Raw genomic sequence first — 10,681 nt, forward strand, 5'->3', positions numbered from 1 at the left:
CCACCTTGTCAAAACAACTGGTTTCCAAACTTGGCTCTCCAACATTAACATAATGGGATTCACCTTTGAAGTGAACCAATGATCTGAAATGGAAACATGCTTTGCACATTGTGAACAGAATTTCAATTGTAAGCAGCATTTAACCACCCTGCATGTTTGCCTCTTCATTGGTTTATTTTTTTTCCAAGCTTACTTACATTGTGGAAACAGGCTGTTTGGCCAACAAACCCTCAAAGCGCAACCCACCCAGACCCATTCCCCTACATTTACCCCGTCACCTAACACTATGGGCAATTTAGCATGGCCAACTCACCTAACCTGCACATTTTTGGACTGTGGGAGGAAACTTGAGCACCCGGAGGAAACCCACGCAGACACAGGTAGAATGTGCAAACGCCACACAGACAGTTGCCTGATGTGGGAATTGAACCCAGGTCTCTGGCACTGAGGCAGCAGTGCTAACCATTGTGCCAACCACAAGTGTGCAAGTTATCTTCTGATAACTTGCACACGTATACTGTAAGGGCTAATGTTTCCCAACAAAAAGTAGTAGTTTATATAGAAACTGTATAACAATTAGGACCCAAATTTAGAACCAACATTTTGCTGTACAAAGTGTGTTTCCTGTAGCTAACCGGTCCTAGCAGCAAGCCAATGTGCTTAATCATCCTTTTGTGGTTACACCCACAATTGGGAACCCACCAATACAGCACTTTTGATTACTCATCCATCACCCTAATCAGTGGCAATTTCTTAAATTTCCAGTGTTTGTCAGAGTGCCCCATAAGGTATGTTCCAACCAATTAAAATTAATTCTGTCTACCAGGTTTGTAAAACCAATTGTTTTACTTGGTACATTTTTTAATTGGGCAATGAGAGCATGAAATTAAAATGAATCCAGAAAATTGTAGATCACTTTCTCCAACGAGAAGCTAAATTCCCAATGTGCAGTTTCCACAAAAAATGCAGCTAAGTGCAGTGCCTGGGAAGATAAGACAAGTACAAAGACAACTTATTTAATTGTTTTATTAAAAATCACAACATTTATGTACAAAAACTACAATAGCCAATGCTATATTACAAGTCTTTTGCACTTCGTCTACTTTTAGCCTTCCTAACTTCTTCTATCAAGTCTTTTAAATACTGAATTTCTTTCACTAAGGAGCCAGCTTTCTCTTGCAAGTTTTTATTTTTCTCTTCCAGTAAGGTGCACTCTGCAAGTATAGCACCATGCTCTGCTCTCTTCTTTTGTCTATACCGTGTCGCTGCACTTTTATTCTGCTCCATCTTCTTCAACTTTTTCTCCAGACCTCTTGACTCCACACTGCTGACTTTTACTTTTGATGAACTGTCTGTATTTTCTACACTAGGACGATCATATGGTTTTGGCCTTATAGGGCTCGAGTCATCTGATGACAAGCCACTACTTTGTGGTGACCCTTCTGATATACTCCTGTCAGAAGATTCAGCAGGAGAGTGTGGAGGACTAGCCCCAACTCCACTGTCAGAATCCAGTAATGGCCCTTCATCCTCCTCTTCACAGGAATCCTGCAGAGGCCAGGACCGAGTAAATTCCTCACCATCTAAAACTCTAGTTTCCTTCTCCAGCAAGTCTAAGAAATGATCAGGGGACAAGATTAAAGATTCTGGGGTAACGGTTGGGGTATTAGGAGCCAGGTGATCTGACCCTGGGGGGGAATTTGGAAGTGACCCGAGGTCAGAACTCAAGCCAAGGTCAGCTACTTGTAGTTTAGCTGGCAAAGGATCAAAAGGCAATTCTTCCAGGTCACAGGAACTGTCCAATACAGCCAACAGCTCCTCTGAGGAGGGAGAGCCATTTTCACCCATAATCAAGTTGTCAAAGAGATCAGTCTTCTCCATCCAGTCGAAGCCGGTGAATGCATCCTCTGTAAAACCAGGGAGAAGAGATTAAGTCAAGATCATTCACTTAGAAATCCATTAGAAAACAGAATGGCAAACACCACAGGGCCCAGTCTCAACAAACTGAACACAACAGGAAATTACTTAAGCAATACTCCACCATCAAATCATAAGCTGTAACAGTTTGTCTTGCTCATTAGGCACCGAAACAGCACATCATGGGGGGAGGTTAAATGTGGACATTTTAGCCATAGCCTTACAGATGCTCACAATAAGGTTATTTCCAACTTTCAATAGTTGTTACAAAACATTAGTTTGTAATTAAATGGCATTACCTACACTGGTTTGGGAACAAATTCATAATCAAGTCAACCACCCACTACAATCAGCTATTCAAACATCACAAGATATTTCTGAACTTACCCACAGGATCGTCCGTGTCCAGTAACGTGTCAACACATTGGATCAGGGAGGACACATCGCTTTCCTCATTGCCACCAAACAAGAGTGGTCTGAGGCACGATTTCACCGGCCCGGCCTCCTCCAGGTCTGTGTGCAGGAGACACGGGTCCCCTTCAGCCGTCAGAAACGGCGAACTGGGGGACAACATGAAGTCCTCCATCAGGGAAGAGAAAGAATCTGGCCAATCTGAAATCATCTGAGTGTATTTTTAAACTGAGATACTCTTCAAGGAAAAACAAAGTCTTCAAGTCGAGTGTTTCTATGCTGTCGACTACAGCAAAGCTGAGAAGCCCATTGTGGAGCCTGGGAATAAAACACAGCACCATTCATTTCAGTATGGCATAGCAGCATTCAAGAAAACAGAGCAGTGAAATAAAGCAATGTATAAACTCCACATTTACACAGCAAGACTAGACGACATTTGATGAAACTCTTAATAGATTTGTGGCCTCCCAGAAGGATTACACAGCATGGGGGAAATCACATCAGTCAGATCAGCTATGGTGATACTAATGTTCCTTCAGATTCAGGAAAGGCTTGGCAGCTTTTTACTTGCTTTATATTTCAGACCACCCAAATGATTATACAGAATATATTCTGTGGGGTCAGGAAAGAGCAGGATGGTCGACACTCAATGGAGGAATTGCCAGAAGGTAGAGTTGTGAAATTAGAAATATTACTACTGAATCTCAAACACAGACCAAGCTCAGAAAAGGGGCTGGTGTATCATTTGAAAACCTGGGTGAGAAGAATTGTCAAGGGAGCACAATGTTCCATTAAAGAGTTAACCAGGATCCTGTAACCACACCCAGCAGGAATGCATAGCGGAAGGACAACTGCCACTGGGTGTCTCCTTACACAGCTCTGCCACGTTTTAATGAGAAGATGAGCCGCCATCTTCACCCAGTCACAAACAACCCACAGGCTCCAGACCTTGGGGGGGGTGCAAACATTTAACTTACCCCCAGCCCCACAGGCATTAGCATTTATCAAAGGAAGTGTAGTAGAGTGCTGAGGGGGACAACTATTACGTAGATTAAAGGACCTCATCTGTTGATTACACAACCTCCACCAGACCCAGCCACCATCACAAATTCCAAAAAAGGAAGTATTTCAAAACTGGGGACGAACAGTTGAGGAATAATTTCCCAGGCACAAACCCGTTGACCTCTAAAAGGGACAATGGATCCTTTCCATTAATGTACGTAAAAGAACAACACAAGGTCAGAATAGATTGCAGCGCGTTTGATCACCAACAGATGAGGCGAAACCCATTTAACTGAACCCGGCAAGAGGCCTCTTCGGGCCACGAGGAAGCGGGGGAAAAAGGCGGGTACCCCGGGAATTTAAGAGGCGGGATTTTCTGGGGTTTTTTTTGGGAAAGAAGGCAAACTTACGCCATTTTTGAAGCTGGTGCGTGTCCTTGTTGCCCAGTGCTCTGCACTGATGCGTCGCTGCCGCTGCTGCCTGTCTATTGAGCCGCCATGTCGAGACCCGGGCGGATCGGACTAGGACACATCAACAACTCGAACATCTGCAGGCGGTGGAATAAACCGGATCGCGCGGAGCCGCCCTTTAAATAGCCTCGGCCTCACCGCGCCCTCCTGACGTCTGCGCTCCTTCCGCTCACTTGATGTCATCACAAAATAGACCACACCTTCCACTGACAGACGCGCGCGATGACAGACGATAACGCGCTTTAAATCACCGCCTTTGGGAGTGATTTTGTTTCTGGCGTCGAGCGGTTGGCATTCGGTGTAACTTTTATTTATTGGGGTCCTTTTTTTTTAAAAAAGCCGAAACCGTTTGTGAGAGGCATGGTGGGTCCTACTTTCGATCACGCGCTCGGCTGTTCCTGGGGCGCTTTCTGATTGGTCCACCCGCCACGTTCACGTGATGGAATGACGCTGATTGGCAGAGGGATGAACCCCGCCTGCCAATGACGCGTCCGGAACTATATCTCGTGGGTGGATTATGTTGAGTGTTATTGCTTATAAAGGTATGATGTACCATAAACTATCACTGAGTCAAACTATAGATGAGATCTCTCTGAAGGAAAAGCAATTAGGATTTTAAAAGGGCAAATTTTTAGAATTAAAGAGGAGCTAATTGGATAATTCTATGGGCTAGTACAGTTATGATGGGCTTCAATTCTGTACCATTTGTAATAATATCTGGGAAAACTAGATTCTGACCCACTTGGCTCTGTCAGTCTGATGATCAAGGGCTCTTAGAGTTATACTGTTATACAGCATAGAGTCAGACCCTTTGGTCCAGCTATTTCACATTGACCAGATTTCCTAAATTCATCTAGTCCCATATGGCCCATATCCCTTCCTGTTCACATACCCATCTAGATGCCTTCTACATCTGTTCGAAGGAAAAGTAACCTGACCCAAAAAGTTAACTCTAGTTTCTCGTCCGAGATGCTGCCAGACCTACTAAACGTTTCCAGCGATTTCTGTTTTGTTTCTGATGTATTGCATCTGCAGTTCTTTCAGCTTTCTACTATAAGATGTCAGAACAAAGTAGGCCATTCTACCTGCCTCCCCGTCCTCCTTACTATCACATTAGTTGAGCTGGATATATAGAATCCCTACAGTGTGGAAGCAGGTCTTTTTGGCCTAATAGGTCCAGACCAGCCCTCTAAAGAGTATCCCACCTGGATCCATTTCCCTTGCTCTACATTTCTCTTGACTTGTGCCCCAACCGACACATCTCTAAATGCCATGTGGAGTTTAGCATGACCATTCACCTTTTTGTGGCAGGAAACCCACACAGACGCTGGGAGAATGGGCAAACTCCATACAGACAGTGGCCTGAGGCTGGAATTGAACCCAGTTCCCTGGTGCTGTGAGGCAGCAGTGTTAACCACTGAGCCACCATGCCATCCAAATAGTGTAAGTTACTTTATAAGGAAGCTAAGTAAATACAAAATGTGGAAAAGAACCCAAGAATATGTTGTAAGGGCATGGTATGTGGTGGGAAGAAGCTCGCATTGTGCTTAAACCCTGCATGCTTAAAAGCCTCAGGACCTATTTGAGTGCTGTAGTTTCAAAACAACAATCACATTGCTTTATGTGGGATCATGCTGGTTGCAAACTGGCTGCTGTGTTTTTCAAACCGGTGTCTTACCACCTATAAAATGCAACTCTTCCAAAGCTAGGCATCCTGCACTGTAACTTGCACTGAGTTCCACTCACTCGTACTTTCATTGCCAAACTTTAAATCCCTGTCTATTGACACTTCAAATTTAAAATTCTCATCCATGTGTTCAAATCCTTCTGCTGCCTTCCTGTTTTTTGGTAAGAAGTGAGGGGTATCCTGATACAGTCATTTAAAGTAATGTGAGAGGAGGTTTGTTGAATCTTGACCAGATAGCAGCAGACCATTCCATCTATTGATGTACTGTCCCTGACGTGATTTTGAGAGAATTAGAACCCATGATGAAAACATGGACTCATTGCTGTAAGGAAAGAGTTACAACATTATTAACTAATTGATGGAAATCAGGTCAGGCACATTAGCTGTAAGGATAATTAAAATGGTGGACAATCTTCATCAAGCTTGTTGAGATTAAAGCTTTAATTCTGTATCTATAGTTGCACTTCCAGGGGAAAAAAAAATCACGTAATGTCATGCTGATTTGACTCTCAATCTGGAATTGCAGTGAAAACTGAATTTAGACGTAAGAAGATCCTGTGTGCCCTTCTGTACTTTTAATAATGCCACATCAACCTGCCTAGCTTTCACCTGACAAACCAGAATAGGTGAATGGGAGCCTGAATTTAATACTTCAACCAAAACATCGACAGCAGACCTCACAGTTGTTAAATCTGCCTTTTAACATTGAATTTGTTGTTGCAAGAGTAAATATGATTCCTCACATGCTCGCACTGGTGCATTTCTGTACATGTGGCATTTGCGAGTGTGTGCTGACAATTTGCTGGATCGATACCCAAACCTCTTGTCTTTCTCTGTGACTTGGCAAACAGCATGTTTTCAGTGAAGCATGTCCACGTTTCGTTTCCATGGAAGCCCTTCTATTGATAATTAATCCCCATTTAAAGTGCAGTTAAATATTCCCATTAACAGCATCTGGGCTTCTGCACTGTGTTATTTACTTAGTATGTGGCAGACAAAATTATTAGTGTGACTTAAATGACGACAATAGTGCATCAAGAGGATTAGAAAGAAATCTAGGTTTAATCACCTAGTGCTTTAAGCCCAAATCCAAAACATGAGTCACAATGGTAATATGTACAATATAAAATTTCCCTTTCATTTAAATTCTAACTTTAAATAGCCATATAAATATTCAGAACATATATATGATGTAGGTTAAAATAAAACAAAGAACTGTGGATGCCAGAGATCTGAAACAAAAACAGAAATTGCTGGCGAAACTCAGCAGGTCTGGCAACATCTGTGGGAAGAAAGCAGAGTTACTGTTTCAAGCTAGGTAATTCATCAACTTGTGGCAGGCACACCCACTGAGAGAGTGTTGCTGTGTTGGAAAAGCTGTCTTTCAGATGAACTATTAATCTGAGGCCCCTGCCTGCCCTCTCAGGTATGCATACATTATCCCACCTTTCCCCAGAGGCCTGGCCATTATTTATCTTCCAGCTAACACGTCACTATTTCATTTATAACCAATTTGTGATGACACATCTCTGGGAAAGGTGAGACTTGAACCCACACCTTCCAAGTAGGGGCACCATCACTGCAATACAAAACTCCATTTTACCATTCAAAAACTAACTAGGCGGGATTACTTTCCAAGATCAGGGTGGTCTGGCTAAAGGGAGGTCTGTCTTAATCAACCTATTTGGACCTGTAATAACACACCTGCAGGGCAGGTGGGACTTGAACACAGACCTTCTGGCTCAGAGGAAGGGACACTACCATTGTGAAATAAGATCATAAAGATGTAGGAGAAAATTAGCTGTAAGGATAATTAAAATGGTGGACAATCTTCATCAAGCTTGTTGAGATTAAAGCTTTAATTCTGTATCTATAGTTGCTCCGATATTCACTCAGATCATGGCAAATCTGATAATCCTCAATACCACTTGCTCCGCCTTTACCCCCAAACATTTGATTCCCTTACTGATTAAAAACTTATCTCAGCTTTGAATATGCTTCACAACCCAGCCTCAACGGTCATGTGTGGCACAGAATTTCATAAATTCACTATCCTCTGAAAGAAAAAATTCCTCCTCATGTCTGCCTTAAAAAAGTGACCCCTCATTCTGAGATTATGCCCTTTGGTGTTAAGCCTGCCCCACAAGGGAAACAACATCTCCGCATGTATTCTGCAAAGCCCACTTAGGGGTAGATATTTTTCGTTCAGAAACCTATTGGACATGTTATGAAACATCTCAGAGAAATCTGGGACTTAAACATCGTGTACCTGACCCAGTGATAGGGATATTACTGCTGTGATCTTTTATACGTCACAATATTGGCTACATTTCGAAATACTTAATTAGTTACTGAGCAGCACAGTGATATCCTGGAAGGCAGGATGTAAATGACAGTTTTTCTTTCTAACTCTGTGCCTCAATGAAAAAAAAAGCAGGGTAGTGAGCTGGCAGATTTAATGGGCCATGCTGTCATTTGCGACACTGGCAGACTATCCTAGAGGATTGACAGGAGCAAATTTGTTGCTGTGGATCATGTAGATGTGTATCTGGCCACAGATAAAGTTAAATTAATGCAGCCATTAATTAGAATTTACTGATTTATAGAAAGTTTGATTTTATCACAGGCATTTATCCTCCAGTCAAGAAACAATGCTAAGAAAAATTACTTCCAAATCTTCTGATTCACAAATTTAGTACTGAGCAACATATCACGCCTTAGACTTAATGACCACTGATCACTGAAGGTGGTGAAAAAGACATAGAGTCATTGAAATGTACAGCATGGAAACAGAGCCTTCAGTCCAATGTGTCCATGCCGTCTGGATATCCTAAATTAGTCTAGTCCCATTTGCCAGCATTTGGCCCATATCCCTCTCTACCCTTGCTATTCATATACCCATCCAGATACCTTTTAAATACTGCAATTGCACCATTTCCTCTGGCAGCTCAATCCATACTCGCACCACCCTCTGCATGAAAAAGTTGCCCCTTAGATCTGTTTTAAATATTTCTCTTCTCACCATAAACCTATGCCCTCTAATTCTGGACTCCACTACCCCAGAGAAAAGACTTTGTCTATTTATCCTATCCATGCCCTTGTGAATTTATACACCTCAATAAGGTCACCCCTCAGCCTCCGAGACTTCAGGGAAAACAGCCCCAGCCTATTCAGCCTCTCCCTATAGCTCAAAGCTTCCAATGCTGGCAACATTCTGGTAAATCTTTTCTGAACCCTTTCAAGTTTTACAGCATAAGGTTATCCCTTGGCCTCTAATGCTTACAGAAAATAGCCCCAGCCTATTCAGTGTCTCCTTATGGGGAGGCACAGTGGTTAGCACTGGTGCCTCACAGCGCCAGGGACCTAGGTTCGATCCTAGCCTCTGGCAACTGTCTGTCTGGAGTTTGCACATTCTCCCTGTGTCTGCGTGGGTTTCCTCCCACAATCTAAAGATGTGCAGGTTAGGTGAATTGTCCATACTAAATTGCCCATAGTGTTCAGGGATGCGTAGGTTAAGTGCATTAGTCACTGGTAAATATAGCTTAATAGGGTAGGGGAATGGGTCTGGCTGGGTTACTCTTTGGAGGGCCAGTGTGGACTTGTTGGGCCGAAGGGCCTGTTTCTACACTGTGGGGATTCTATGATATCTCCAACCCTTGTAAATCTTTTCTGAATCCTTTCAAGTTTCACAACATCCTTCATTTATCAGGGAGACCAGAATTGAATTCAGTTTTCCAAAAGTATCCTAACTAATATCCTGTACAGCTGCAACATGAACCCCCAACCCCTGCACCCAATGCACTGACTAATAAAGGAAAGTATACCAAATGCCTTCTTCACTAGCATGTCTAACTGTGACTACTTTCAAGGAACTATGAACCAGCACTCCAAGGTCTCTTTATTCAGCAACACTCCCCAGGACCTTGCCATTAAGTGTATAAGTCATACCCTGATTTGCCTTTCCAAAATGCAGCAGCTCACATTTATCTACATTAAACTTCATTTGCCACTCCTCGGCCATGTGGGGATGGTTCCTTTTATTTAACAAGGCACAGATTCTCAAAGCTGAGAGATAATGTAGGGACTGGATAAAACATTTGTTAGGCCACAGCTGGAACACCGCACACATTTCTTGTCACTACATTGCAGGAAAGGTGTGATTGCACTGGAGAGTTTTTAAAAATTACTTCAGTGGAAATGGGCACCGCTGGCTCTGCCAGCATTTATTTCCCATCCCTAACTGCCCTCAAGAGGTAGTGGTGAGCTGACTTCTTGAACCACTATAGTCCATTGGTGTCAGGACCCACACCATACTATTAGTAAGAGACTTTGACCCAGTTACATTGAAGGAACTGCAATATATTTCCAAGTCAGGATGATTAGTAGCTTGAAGTGGAACCTGCAGAGGGTGGTGTTTCATGTATCTGCTGCCATTGCCCTTACAGATGGTGGCGGTAATGGATTTGGAAGATGCTGTTTAAGGAGCTTTGGTAATTTTTCAGTGCAGCTTGTAGATGGTACACAGCACTCACTGGGTGTCATTGGTGTAGGGAATGGGAAAATGTGCCCATCAAGTGGGCTGCTTGGTCCGAGATGTAGACAAGCATCATAAATGTTGTTGGACTGCATTCATCTAGGCAAGTGGGGAGTAGTCCGTCACACTCCTGACTTGTTCCTTATAGATGGTAGCTAGGTTTTGAGGAGTCAGGTGGTGGGTTCCTCGCTATCATATTCCTAGCTTCTGATCTGCTCTTGCAGCCATGATATATATTTGGCTTGTCCAGTTCAGTTTCTAGTCATTAGTAGCCCCAGGAAGTTGGGATTCAGCAAGGGTAATGCCATTGAAAGTCAAGGGGCAATGGTTGGATTCTCTCTTTTTGGAGATGATCACTGCCTGGCATTTGTCTGGTATGAATATTACTTGCTAATTGTCAGCCCAAGTCCAGAAATTGTCCAGCTCTTGCTATGGACTGCTGCAGTGTGAGGAGTTGTGATACTGCTGAACTTTGTGCAGGCATTAGTGAACATCCCATGTCTGACCTTATGATGGAGAGAAGGCCATTGATAAAGCAGCTAAAGATGGTTTGATCTAGGACACTATTGTAAGGAACTCCTGCAGAGATGTCCCAAGCTGAGATGACTGACTTTCAATAACTGCAACCATCTTCCTTGGATGAATCTAACCAGTGCAGAG

At 43.1% G+C, this 10,681-nt stretch overlaps 1 protein-coding gene across 1 annotated transcript; it reads right to left on the reverse strand.

Moving 5' to 3' along the window:
• Nucleotides 1-1,010: 1,010 nt before the first annotated feature.
• atf4a (activating transcription factor 4a) lies at nt 1,011-3,893 on the reverse strand. The gene is made up of 3 exons (XM_043679816.2): nt 3,741-3,893; nt 2,305-2,646; nt 1,011-1,907 (listed from the first exon to the last, which is right to left on the reverse strand). The coding sequence occupies exons 2-3, from the start codon at nt 2,537-2,539 to the stop codon at nt 1,078-1,080; spliced, it is 1,065 nt and encodes a 354-aa protein (XP_043535751.1). The 5' UTR covers nt 2,540-2,646; nt 3,741-3,893; the 3' UTR covers nt 1,011-1,077.
• Between the last annotated feature and the right edge of the window lie 6,788 nt (nt 3,894-10,681).

Source organism: Chiloscyllium plagiosum, unplaced genomic scaffold (genome assembly GCF_037043375.1).
Source record: "Chiloscyllium plagiosum isolate Xiang-an unplaced genomic scaffold, Cpla_swu_hap1 HiC_scaffold_33, whole genome shotgun sequence".
NCBI lineage: Eukaryota > Metazoa > Chordata > Chondrichthyes > Orectolobiformes > Hemiscylliidae > Chiloscyllium > Chiloscyllium plagiosum.